Here is a 13,245-nt window from a genome sequence, read left to right as displayed (position 1 = left end):
TTAGTGAGCCAAGGGGGCGGAAGGAGATCCACTCCCTACCCCCCCCCAGTGCCCTGTCACTGCCTTGGTCATGGGGATGGGTTCTGCACTGGGGATTTGCCTTTAGATATAATTTTAGGCAACTACAACAGAAAAGCAAGTGGCAAATACATCCATGGTGAGATTTCCAATTCAATATGCTTTCTAATGCAACAGGAGAAAAAAAAATGCCTATAGAAACTGCAGTATGAAAAACCTTTTTATAGGGCTTAGAAGATGAGGTAGTGCCTTTATTGTTTCATATTAGCCTGTACATTTATGGAACTCCTTATCTTCTTACCTGTGTGATTGTCACTACAGACTTCTACTTCAATCATTTGTTCCTGAATTTCTAAGTTCACCAAAAAGAACTCAGAGTTATTTCTCAGAGATATAAATGTCTGAATTCTTTAATTTCCTACATGAAGAAAAAAATAAATCATTTCTTAAATGTTATTTCACAGTAAAAAAAAATAAAGTACTGCAAAATGATGACTCTCACTAAAATATTGAGGGTGAAGCTGATTACTGCTTGGGAAAAGTTTGGACTTTTCTCATTTGATACCAGTCAATATCATCAGTATCTTCAGACCTTTTTTTTTTTTTTTCCCTGAAGAATTATGATTCAAGCAGTAAAACAGCAGCTGTCTTTTAGGACAAGACATATGAAAACATTATCTGCTTCATGCAGGATCTGAAACATTGGTGAAAAGGGTCCTTCCTGAGAGTATTGCTAACTAAGTTTCATTGTCACTGCCACAAATTCAGTAATGTGATGACAGCTTTACTCTAACAGCATTTGTAAGATTTCATAACGGTATACAAAAGTTCACTTTATAATCTAGTTAACTCTCTTGTATCACCTTTTTAGCACAAGGAGACCTGAAATACAGAGACAGGATTCATTTGATCAAACTGCAGTTCTCTAGACTCCTCTCTGTGGTCAGTGAAAAGAAATAGGCACTTTGGTTTGATTTCCTAACCCAGAAATCTGAAATAGATAGAAGGAAGTGCATTCAGAAAGTAGATATTTTACTCTTCAGGCTATAAAGAGGGTCCAGGGTGACTAGCTCAGAGGCAGACACCTTTACTGTAGCTGTGGTGACTCCTACCAAATGGAGGTCAAATGATTTGTTTTATGTTTGACAGGAGTCTTATCACTTAGGATTCCTGGCTGCCAGTCGTGCAAGAGCATCCTTACCTGAGCACGCTCATTCTCACTGATGAAGGAGATAACCGGGGCCTCTGTGAATAACAGAACTACATTGCAAAGTAAGAAGGAAGAACAGACCTGGTGTTACTGTCACATCATTTCCATTGACCACAGGTCTTTCTTCCTCTTCTTCCTCTGGTGGTTCAATACCTGTCTTCTCCATATTGCTCACAGACTTATTCCTCTTACGTTTACCTTCAGCCCCAGGAGTGGCACCTGGAAGGATCTGATCTGTTACATTTAACAGTAATGGAGCTGGTTCTGCTGGAGGTTTCGGAGTGCCGTAATAGTTGTCTGAAAAGAAAAGAATAATACTTAAATTCACTGAAGTTCATCTAATGCTTCTTTTTCTCTTGGTTTAGATTAATGGGATTTTGTGATATAGGATCCGGTTCATCAGCTAATATAAAGATGAGTTCAACTTTCTGTGAAGTTAAAAATTTACTTTTCATGAAATAAATATATTTTTTTTAATGCCAATACTAGTGAACATATCATGCTTAAAATATATACCATATTGACACTCTCTGAAAGTTTAACAGGGTAAATTATCATTCCTCTCATCCAAATACCCCCCAAATAGGTAGCATATTGGAGCTATTTTCTCATTTCAAACTGCTAGTTAGGACAAATTAGTTTTATAACATGTATGCCACAATACAAGAGTTTCTGAAGGATCAGAAGAAACATAAATGTGTTGACTGTTCACCATATTATACCATTTTCATACCCCCCATATTATCTTACCCATTTGGAAAGCAAATAATTGTTCAATGACAGACATTTGCAGTTTTCAGTAATGCATGCACTATTGTATTTTTCATTTTTGTCAAATTTTTGCTCTTCATGAGCAAGCCTCCAGATTTGTAATAGTTAATGCTAATATATTTTCAAAGAAAGATAAAATCCTACTTTTTAGGGCTTAAAACTTTCTGAGAACTAAGGAATTCTGAGAAGATTTAAGGTGGCTGACAGATTATCCTCTATTTCTCTCATGAAATTTCTGGTAACTTCTGAATCATCTACTTTCTGTCAGAAGGATTATTATTTGGATGGACTATGGTCTGATCTTATCTATCAATATATGTATGCTTGCATTTCTAGCACATCTGGTTTCAAAACTGGTTTCTTACAGACACCTCATTTTTTTCTCATTGAAAATATGGTTGAAAAATAAAATATTAGCATAATTAAATAAAAGAGTATTGAAAATACTTGTGAGTCCTTTGAAGAAGTAAACATAAAGAATAATAAAAGACATAAATATGAATACATAGTGTTTATACAAAGTTATATTTTGTCATCTGAAAATTGCATTGAAGGGCAGTGCATAGGATGACTTAAAAGTAGATTTTCAGCAGTTAATATGAGAAGTTCTGTCTAGCTCTAAGACACTTTTCCAAAGAAAAAAGGAAATATGTTGAAGGTGTTTGTAGATTGTATGGTCATTTTTTGTGCCTTTGCATGGCTGTCTGTGACCTGTCCTCCCACAGTCTTCAAGAGGTTCTTCAGGTTAAGGGGGCTAAAACAGGGGAGCAGGGTTTGGTGTTTAAATGGGGAGGGAAATCTACATTGATCCACTTGTAAAAATGTACCTCTAAAAAATGTCAAAATCAGATCTGGTTACAGTCAAAATTCTGAGCTCTGACAGTGAAATTAGTTTTGTATTTGAGGTATTTTAAGAGTACCTGAAAACTGATGGTCTTGAGGGCACTGCTAAAATGAAAGTCTACTTTCATACTTCCTTAAGAGCATTGTTATCTTTATTGGTGAGAGGCATATCTGTAATGCTACATATTTTGAAAAAAATGAAGGTTGTCAAATCTAAAAAATTCCTCCCTGAGCTAAACTATTTTACCAGTCTGAAAGTGAAATTGCATCAGTACCACAGCTGTCACAAGCTTCACAAAACCTGTCCACTGATTTCATAAATATCAGCACAAAAATCTAAAGGTTAAAAGTCTGATGTAATACAAACTGTGGAATTAAAACTGCAGTACCTTGCCTTTTTTCACTTAGTTTTCCATTGTGAAACAAAATCTAGATCAGTAGTAATTAGCAGCAATGCTGATATTCTGAATAGTAGATAAGAGGATTGACAATAAAAGACGTTTTAAAGGAAGGACATGCTTATTCTGTTTTTGGGTATTTAACACTTTTTCATTTTAACTGACTGACAGTATGCATTAGTGGGAGACAGAGACAAAAGTCATGACAAAAAATTTCCATGAATATGATATATATCAAAATATAAGATACAACAATGCACATTTAAGATTAGGAGCCAAAAAGCATTTCATTCTTTCAGTTTCAGACAGAAAATGCAATATAATTTCCAAATTCTGTACTCTATCATAATGTTGTATGTTCTGTGATCAAGCAACCATTGATTTAAAAGTGAGTTTTGCTTTATTAGTTGATTTATCTATTTATCTTAATTCAAATGTTTTCATAAGCAATGCAAATGAAAATAAGAAACTGGACCACATATATCAACATAATCAGTATATCAAAAAATGATGAAAAGAATCTGTACAGTTCCAAAGGAAAATATCCATAGAATGAGAGACCCAGGCAGTTCAATGAAAGAGCAGTCCTCCATTAAAGAAAAATTAGAATCAAAGTCAACTGTCTTTTGTATCAAAAAGAGTTTCTTTGCGCCTTAAAATTCTGCGTCTAAGCCTTAGAGCTTAGCATTGGAGCTTGCTATGGACATCCCAACCTTGATGGTAACACGCTGGGCAAGTCAGTGAAGACAGAATGTTATAATGATGGGAGACTCTCTCATACAGCCTCAGCAAATCTGGGAGTAATGCAGAGATTAAATTTTTAAATACCATAACTGTTGTTGCAATGATGTTTGGAAAATCTATGATAAAAACAGTTCTTTTTCATCTTGCTTGAGCAAAGGTTCAAAATGTTACTGTTGAACTTCTGATAATAAGGCATGGAAAATCAGCTTCCTGTACATTATAAAAAGCACACCAAATAAATAATTTAAATTGTGTTTAAATTTTATTTATTTATTTTAAAGAATTAATAAAAAATAAAGCTTACTTAAAGAAAACATAAACGTTGTGCTTATTACTAGTCAGAAAAAAAAAATCAGTTAGGAGCTTTAAGGAAAGGAACAGAGAACAAAGCAAAAAACACCTTTACAGCACTACACAAAAACATTTAGTACCCTCATTTCTGAATGCTGCCTATTGTTCTGGTCCTTGCCTTTCAAAAATTACATGGGGGGAACTAAAGAAGGGCAATTAAAGCTTGGAACTGCTTAAATTGATTTGGAGTTTTCAGTTTGGAAAAGGGACAACTGAAGGGGGATATGGCAAATATGTATAAAATCAGGAGAAACCTGGGAAAGTGCCTAGAAAACACATGAATGGATGCCTGGTTTCTTACTACATGAGAACAAGAGGATGCCCAATGAAATCAGCAGATTTAAAACAAGTAAAAGAAGTGTTTTTTTTTCTCTTCTCTTTCTTTCTCTTTCTTTCTTTGTTTCTTTTTCTTTCTTCCTTTCTTTCTTTCTTTCTTTTTCTTTCTTTTTTTCTTTCTTTTTTTTTGTTTTTTTTCCACACAGCATAAGAAAATATCGGCATTCACTGACAGATGCTTCCAGTATCATAGATATGGCCAAGAAGCAACTATACAAAGACATAGAAGAAAAGAATAAAATAAAATAAAACAAAACAAAATAAAATAAAATAAAATAAAATAAAATAAAATAAAAATAATATGAAAGTCTGTTAAATATAAAGGTAGAAACTCTGAATCAGGAGTTCCATACCATATGGATCACTGGAGTGGGGGTGTATCTCTGCATGCCTTTCCTGTTCTTATATTATAGGCCTTAACATCTAAAGGTGCTGACAGGTATGGGGCTACAGTTTCCTTTGGTTTGACTCAGTACAGCTGCCCTCTTACTCAGGTGTCTCCTTGCTGTACTTAAATATGTGCACATATTCTCCTGCTACCGCAGCAGAAAGTCAGGAGGTCAAGCTGAAGCCAACAGAGCTTAAGCTAAGCTCTTTATGCTGGACCTGACTAAAAGCCTTCATGCAGACAGGCAGTGCAGAATGAGTATTTAATTGCAGAAAAGCCACCACTGCTTAATCTATCTTGCTGCTGTGCCTCATTGTCTCAGTGCTCACAGCCTATTTCCAAGTGCAGCTGAACACTAAAGATGGTCTAACCTAACCTGTTTGACTTTGCTGCTGAAATGGCTTGGAAGCCACAGCACGGTTACAGTTACCAAGTACTGCTTGCCACCCCTAAGCTATATGAAAAGGTCTCCTTGATTCTGCAAAGAGGAAGTCAGGTAAAATTACTGGGGAGGTTAGCCCTGATGACAGAGATCAGATCAGAAAGTCAAGAGCAGCACAAAAAGGAGTAAATTAACAGGTCAACACAGCTATATTTTTTCTTAACCTGAGCACACCTACGTCAGGGAGTAGTAAAACTTTAGTTTTATTGAAAAAGTGTTTGATAATGGAGCAATAGATCTGAACTTGTTTCCTGAGAAATGGTAAGTCCTTTTGGAAAGAAGAAATGCTTTGGGGTGATAGTACAGAAGCAGAAGAATCATCATGCTGATATAATACCAAGACTCAGTTCTAGTGATGTTTGCTATACTGCAGCACCGAGTGGGACATTCCACTTTTCTTCATCCTGCATGGTGTGTCCCTGGGGAAAGGAGGGGAAGGAGGGCTTTTTGCCAGGTCTGCATTTCTGTCCAGGTACTGGCCAGCCTGAGTCATCAGGCTTTGTAGGAATGGCAGTATTACTAGGAGAGCCCTTGTCTCCTGAATCTTCACTAGTCTCATTTAATAAATGAAAAGTTTTAGTATAAAAACTAAGTGTGATGAAAAGTTAAAGATGTTGCCAGGGAGCTAAGATATTATAGCAAGAATGAATGATCAGACAGAAAATGAGGGTTGTGGCAGAGCAAAAAGCTTTTAATATGAATATTTCCAACTCTGGTGTGACTCAGATTCCTAGCCCAGAATGAGATACACATTTATTTTCACACTCATTTTAAGAGTGGGCTGAAACAATACCCAGCTACAAATACACCCCAACTTCTGCTTATTCAGCACCCTCATTTAGATTGATATTTCTGTACTGTTTATACAACTTTCAGTTGCTGGAGTATCAGTCAAAATGGTGTGAGTCAGCCACAATAATATGAAAGACAAACCTTATTTTTCAGTTATTAGAACAGTAAATGCAAATGTGATGATGAATACTAAATTTCTTCATATTGCTTTTGTGGTCATTGACTAGTGATACTAAACTTAGCGGAAAGTACTCTGAGTCTAATTATTGGCTGGATATAAGACATACATTTGATATTTAACAGCTCACAAACAAATACACATGAAAAACAACTCATTGCATTGGTACGCAGAGTTTGGATAGGCAAAATTAGTCTGATTTTTAATTATAAAAATAATAAATGCAAATATTACTGGATTCAAAGATGACAGCTGCGTATGTTAATGACTAGAGGCCTGTCGCACATATCAACAAGCATCTTTTTAATTGTAATCTATAACGAAGGTGTCTGAACACCACCTAAGCAGTAGTAAAAATCTAACAAAATAATCAGATTGTGGAAGCAAATGTGCAACATTAACAATGAAAAGAGATTTAATAACAATTTCTCCATCTGTAGTAGCCCACAGTCTGCAAGCCCCGGGAGGTCAAGCTTGAGTCTTCTCCAGTCTGAAGTCCAGGCATTGAGCATTCTTTGGACGCAAGTTTAAGTGTGTGAGTCTTGCAATCTCTAGAAGACAGAAGGAATGAAAGCCTATGTTTTTGGTACTGCTTAGGGTAGGCCCAACACACTGGCAATATAACCAGCAGGGTAAGATTATCACATTATGCATGGTTGGTAGTCTCTCTGACTTTGCAGTAAATTTTCACAGCCAATGTGAATGAGTTGTAGAAGCTTGCCTTGAAGGGTTTGGTATCTCTGTGCAACACATCTTGAAGACAGGAAAGATTCCCTAGATGCAGGCCCTATGGACCTCCTGAGCTCTGTGTGCAGACCTCCAGGGGCCAACCATGTGGCATCACCATGCTCTCACTTCACTGCATTGTCAGATCTACACATCACTTTAATATGGAGGTAGGCAGGTTTATTTTGGTTTTGAAAACTACTTTAGGTCCAATCAATCTGCATATTATTCATATGAAATTATTTTATTCTAATGTTTAAGGTCATCTGTGCGTGCCATTTAGACCATCCTTTGGTGTGTCATAAAATATGCTCTGCAGTACAAATACAGAATATTTTAAAACTATAAAAGCTCTCTCTCAAAATTCTTACAACCACCTTATAAGATTCCCAAAGAGGAAAACTGTACATAGACATTGTTAAAATATAATTAGTGATGTATTTTAACAAAATTCAAGACAATTACCACCTCCTTAAGGAAGCCTTGCAAACTTCTTTTCACCCACTCACCTTGAGTGAGTAATTTATTTTGATGGCTGACTATACTATAATTAGGGCTTTTTTAATCACAGTTCTAAGGTTGGGTGAGTAGATTTTGTTCATGGGCTCATACATTTTCATGATGGTTTTGCCATGCTGGTTGATGGCTCAAAGATTTGCATAACTCTTAGTGTTGATGCTAAAGTGGAATTCAAAAATAAAACCTTCTAAAACCTTTCCATTTTAGATTCTCATTTGTATTATTTTTGCTCATGATGTTTGTGACATTAAGATGTTAAGGAGGCAAGAAAACGTAGTAGTTCAGATCTCTCAGGTTTTAAGAAAACAAAAACTATTATTAAATATAGGTTTATGATTATATTTTTCAAAACAGTCTCTTAACTTCTAAACTGCAAAGTTAAACTTTGCAGTTAACCTTCAGTTTCTTTACTTTCAGCCAGAGACTGAAGAGTCCTAAGAAGTCTTTTCCCTACTTTTTTCAACTAAGCCTTTGAATCCAGATTGCTTCAGATCAGTTCTCTAAGCCTTGCTTTTACATTAATGTCTGAATTAAAAATACAAATTAAAATTTATTTACTTTGGGAGTACTGTCAGAATGAGTTATACATGATATACAGAACTAATTCCGTACTTGTTGGATGTATAACCCCCCAGGGCTACATTTTATAAAATCTGTTTTTCATCCTTGCTGTTTTCTACCTGTACTGGGCTTTTGCTAGCACCAAAGCTACTCAAAAGGAATATTTTCCAGAGAACTCAGGGTTCTTCCAGAACAGACAGGTCAGCATTAAGGAAATGGGATGTCTGTATCACCCCATTCATTCCCTATGAACACATTAACATTTTCAGGCAAGGGCTGGCCAGCTGTTTCCGAGACAGGGAGATTTTGGATGACTTGTATTGCTGTGACTCTTCCCCAGGCAGAGTTCTCATTTAGGTTGGTCTCTGCAGCTTCTGCTAACAGACATTAGGCAGATATGCTAACTTCTGTGTCAACTAATGACATTTTAATAACTGGCTTCAGGATTGTCTATTCATCTACATTAAAATTAAATCACTAATTATAGCTGCAGATTTTTGCCCAAGAGTGTTCTGGCCCCCAGTGAGTGCAATAGCAGAGGAAGTTTGTAAATTCACAAATACAGGAGCAGAGACAGCCGGGCTTTCAAAACTTCCAAGACTGACTCCTCATCTTCTCTTGCTACAGGACCCTAGCTGCCCCCTGTAAGAACCCATTTTTTCCAGACAGACTGTAAAAATAAAAACATGTGAATCTGTTTGAATTTCTTAATTAGCATTTTTCATAATAAATATTAGTAGCAAATCAATTCTTGTTTCCTTAAGATACTGATAGAATATATCAGATCTCTATAGGGGACATAAAATTAGGACATACAAAGTTAATATACCTTTTTTTTTTTTTTAATAAATATTTTCCTTGGGGAAACCACTCAATGCTACTCAGAGAGTTTGAACTCCTAAGTTTTCTCCATCTATGTTTCCATATTTTCATTTTATGTAGCTTCTTTTTCTTTTGACTAAAGTATTTATTTATTTATTTAGACTTATTAGAATGTGTTTTTTTTCCTATACATGTTCTGCATTCCTCAAATTTGTCCCTGAGTCTCTTAGGTATTAACAATAGCTCATCTACAAATGTAGGAACATAAAGTTATGTCTAAAAGTTCAAGAAGGAAGTAGAAAGAACAATTTCACCCTTACAGATACTGCTTTATAAGATACTGCTTGGAGTTTTTTCACCATTTCTTTAATTCCTTACAAGAACAAACCATGTGAACAAAAACAACTCTCTTGAGTACCAAATCTCTCACAGTTGGGAAATAATACTTCTCCCATCAGATCTGGTAATCCCATGGGTTAAAGGTGTAAATATATTTCAGATAAAGTAACTATAAACCCTCTTGTGTTAAGTTCACGTGGAGTTGGCTATGGAGGAGGAACAGGCTTGTTTTAAGATTCCTCAAAGATTAAGGTCCTGACCTTCTTTCTCCCAAATATTCTTCAAGTTTGTATTTTCCTCTGAGAAGCAGAACAAATCAATTTTAAGTAATGGCCTAGAAGAGAGGTGACTGTTTATAAGATGCTGCAGTGTGCTGTGTGCACTGCACATCACAGATCTCCCAATAACTAGCAAACATAAAGTGACCTTTAACTCCCATGTTTTGATTTTACACTGAGCACAGCATAACAGAAGTGAAAGATCAGACAAAACTCCTTAAAAGGCTAATCTCATTTATTTAAGGAAAATAATGGACAAAGGAAAAGGAATTAATAATTAATACAGAAGTACGTTTGGATTTTAAAAGCACGAATCACAGAGGTATGAATGCAGGATACTGGAACTAGACTGTGCAACAGTTTAGCTTGATTCATATATTAGTAACATATTTTTTTTCTCTGTATTTTGTACATTTTAAAGCAATCTTGTCATCTGACTTCATCTTCTAAAAGTTGATGCTAACGTTAACCTGAAACCTCCATTTTCCCATGAAGATACATGGTTCAATTTCTAAACAGTATATTTGCTGCAGCAGTTGAGCAGAAGTATCAATATACTTCATACAAAACGTATCTTTTTGTTGTAAGCTATTTGTTGTCTGGATTCAGCCCTCTAGTAGTCACTTGCTGTTGTGTCTGATCTCCAAGTGAAAAGAGAGGGTGGGTTCATTTTACTTTTGCTGCTTAAAAGTTAGGTATCTATTCTAAAGTAACCAACTATCTCAACCCACCTGCCCTAGGTTGTGATCTTAAGGGGGACGAATTGACCTCTGGAAGTGTACACAGTTTTGATTGCTGGCCTTACAAGAAGGTCCAGACACCTTTTACATGGCTAATGATACATGACAGGATTAAGACCTTTAATAACCCAAGATCCCAATGTATCCAATCATCTTATTGCTTTCTGTCAACATTTAAAAATTTAGGTTTAACAAATTATGAGATTGTCTACTCGCCTTGAATTCTGTTTTTGTAGAATTCATACATTCTTTCTAAGGTTCTTGTAAAAGTCCTTTGACATATTAGGGAACAGCTTGCAGCAGAGAGCCTCCTCTTTGACAGTAGAGCCTGCATAGTTTGACATCCTTACAAATGATCTGGAGAAGAAATGTGAGGAAGAGACTAAGAGCATTTCTTGACAGTTTTGTTTAACTTTGTGCCACAAAACTGGATATTTCTGTTGCTTCAAAAAGACTAAAAAGGAAGAAAGAGTTTGAAAGTGTACGGGAAAGCATCATTTATTCTTGGTAAATACAAATCAGGGAACCATGGGATTGAAAAATGACTATCCATTCTAGAGAGATACTGGCATTACTGCAGACAGCTTGCTACACAGAGGCAGTTTTCTCCTGCTAAATAAAAACCAAAGCCAGAACTGTAAACTGGTAGCAGCTTGTGGAAGGAATGGAACAATGTGTAATACAAACACTCAATAATGTGTTTAAGAACATTACTGCATGCAGTGTTGTAGTGGTACTTTTAAGAAAAAAAAAAAAAAACAGAAATAAAAGACGTTCTGAGAAAAGCAAAGGAAGTTATAAACTCCCTATGATAAAAGTAAAATTTATTTCAGTTGTTTATGTAATAAAGTGACAAACAGGAAGGGATATGCTAAAAGTAAATAATACAAAGAATACATAAAAGTCAAGGTAAGAAACTGTAGCTCAGAGGAAAGTAACACTTTCATTCAAAATATAATTACACCATACAACTTCTGAAGATTTCCCGATCAAGTTTTGAGTCAAAAATGGGAATGAGTTTCAAGAAAATACAGTTACTATATTGTACATTTTTAAGAAATTACCCCCATGTTATATTAATCTATAGTTCCTAAAAAACTATCTGAAAATTCTCTGTGTAGGGGATCAGGGACTCAGGAAAACTTACTTTAAACTGTGTACTGTAGAGGTATTACAGTCCTGAAAACTACCATATCTGTCTTTTGCATGAGACAAGATGCTAGATTAATCCTCCCCAGGTTTGACTAGTCCTATGTTTCACTTTTTATGGGAATTTAGGCTTATCTTAAAAGGCTGCATTTACAACTTCACAGTAGCATTTTTGTTGTCTCCAACTTCCTTTTGACAATCTCAAGGAAGCACTCTAGACTGTTGATTTTGTCCTATATTTTCTTTAAAGTTGTATTTTGAGGAGAAAAAAAATCCTCAGTTTTTGTATTTCTTTATTCAAGCTGCTGCTGGAGAATGCTATCTTTGTGTTATGTGCCTAAAAAGGCATCTGCAGATTGTCCTGGATAGACATCTTGCACACACAGATTAGAAACAAGCAAATAGATATTAGGGAATGGCATGATACATATTTCCTGCTGTCAGTTCATCATATGGTTGCAGAAGAGCAAGGCAGGTAAGGAAGTAGTCCAGGATTTTCTAATGAACAAACTTGGCCACACTTAAGTCTTGAACTTGGCCACACTTAAGTCTTCTCACTCCTAAACTACATAACTGGGCCACTTCTGGCTTGTTCTTCTTTAGGCACCACAAACTGTTGGTCTCATAATGTCATTCTTCCCGTAGAAGGAATGGAGGGTCACCTTCATCTAGTACTTAGGGAGCTCTTTATGGAGTGCAATGTGAGAGATTAAATAACCCCTTGCCTTCTACTGTCTTATTGATTTGGTCACAAGGCCACCAGAAAAGTGGCTACAAGGCTATGGAGAAAGTACCATCACAATGAGAGACTGGTCACTTTGCCATGTGACAAGCTAATGTTACATGTTCTCTGAGCATGGATAAGATTGCTGTGGAAATGTGTGGCATAAAGGTGCTTCCCGCTCATTTCTCAACCATGTTAGACTTTAGGGAGAAATAGATACTTTACTCCCAAGGCCAAGGAGATCTCTGCCCACAAATAATTGGGGGAATGCAAAAGCTGTAAGGGCAGACTAAATTAAGTGTTACTGAGAGTAACACTTGAGAGTAAGAGTTGATGATCCAAATTTTGCTCTTACTTTATGCTAGAAATATACCAACCGAATAGATTTTACGCCAGTGAGAGCAGTAGATACAAATTATCAGTAGTGGAAATGAATGTTAAAACAGTACCAGATCAATCACTTTGTCTCTCTAAGACAACACCTAACAGTTGCCTGAAGGCAGTTAGACAAATAGTTAAAAACAGAGCTAGAGAGAATGAATTCACTAAGTTGACCGTTTAAATAATTTCAACAGAAAAAAAAAATAGCAACGGCTGAAAAATCTGGCCTATGTCAGTTTTTTTTTTTTTTGTTCTCTGTCAAGGACTGCCAAATGTTTTTGATGTGTGGTTTGCACAGTCATTACAGATTGAAGCCAACATGCACAACTGTCCAAGTATTTCTTATCTGTCTCTTTCTCATTGACACACTGAAATGCCCTAGGCTACTTTTTGTTGGCTGTCCTTGTTTTGCTTGCTTGTTGCATTTCTGATCCTAAAATCCCGTTCTGGGGTAAAAGACCTTTCTACTTTGTCATGGATACCTCTCGACTCTGCCCTATGAGCCAGTGAAGCAACAAAGCGAATTAAATGCAAA

General features: G+C 36.0%; 1 protein-coding gene across 3 annotated transcripts in view; it reads right to left on the bottom strand.

The window, feature by feature from the left end:
• The window catches only part of MAGI2 (membrane associated guanylate kinase, WW and PDZ domain containing 2), a 776,112-nt gene that overhangs the window by 268,582 nt on the left and 494,285 nt on the right, over positions 1-13,245 (bottom strand). For all 3 annotated transcript variants that reach the window (XM_035549439.2, XM_050708167.1, XM_050708168.1), the window contains one exon: positions 1,310-1,525. In XM_035549439.2, coding sequence (XP_035405332.1) covers positions 1,310-1,525 — 216 coding nt within the window. The remainder of the gene's footprint in view (positions 1-1,309; positions 1,526-13,245) is intronic.

This window comes from Cygnus atratus, chromosome 1 (assembly GCF_013377495.2).
Source record: "Cygnus atratus isolate AKBS03 ecotype Queensland, Australia chromosome 1, CAtr_DNAZoo_HiC_assembly, whole genome shotgun sequence".
NCBI lineage: Eukaryota > Metazoa > Chordata > Aves > Anseriformes > Anatidae > Cygnus > Cygnus atratus.
This window is presented reverse-complemented; position numbering and strand designations above follow the sequence as displayed.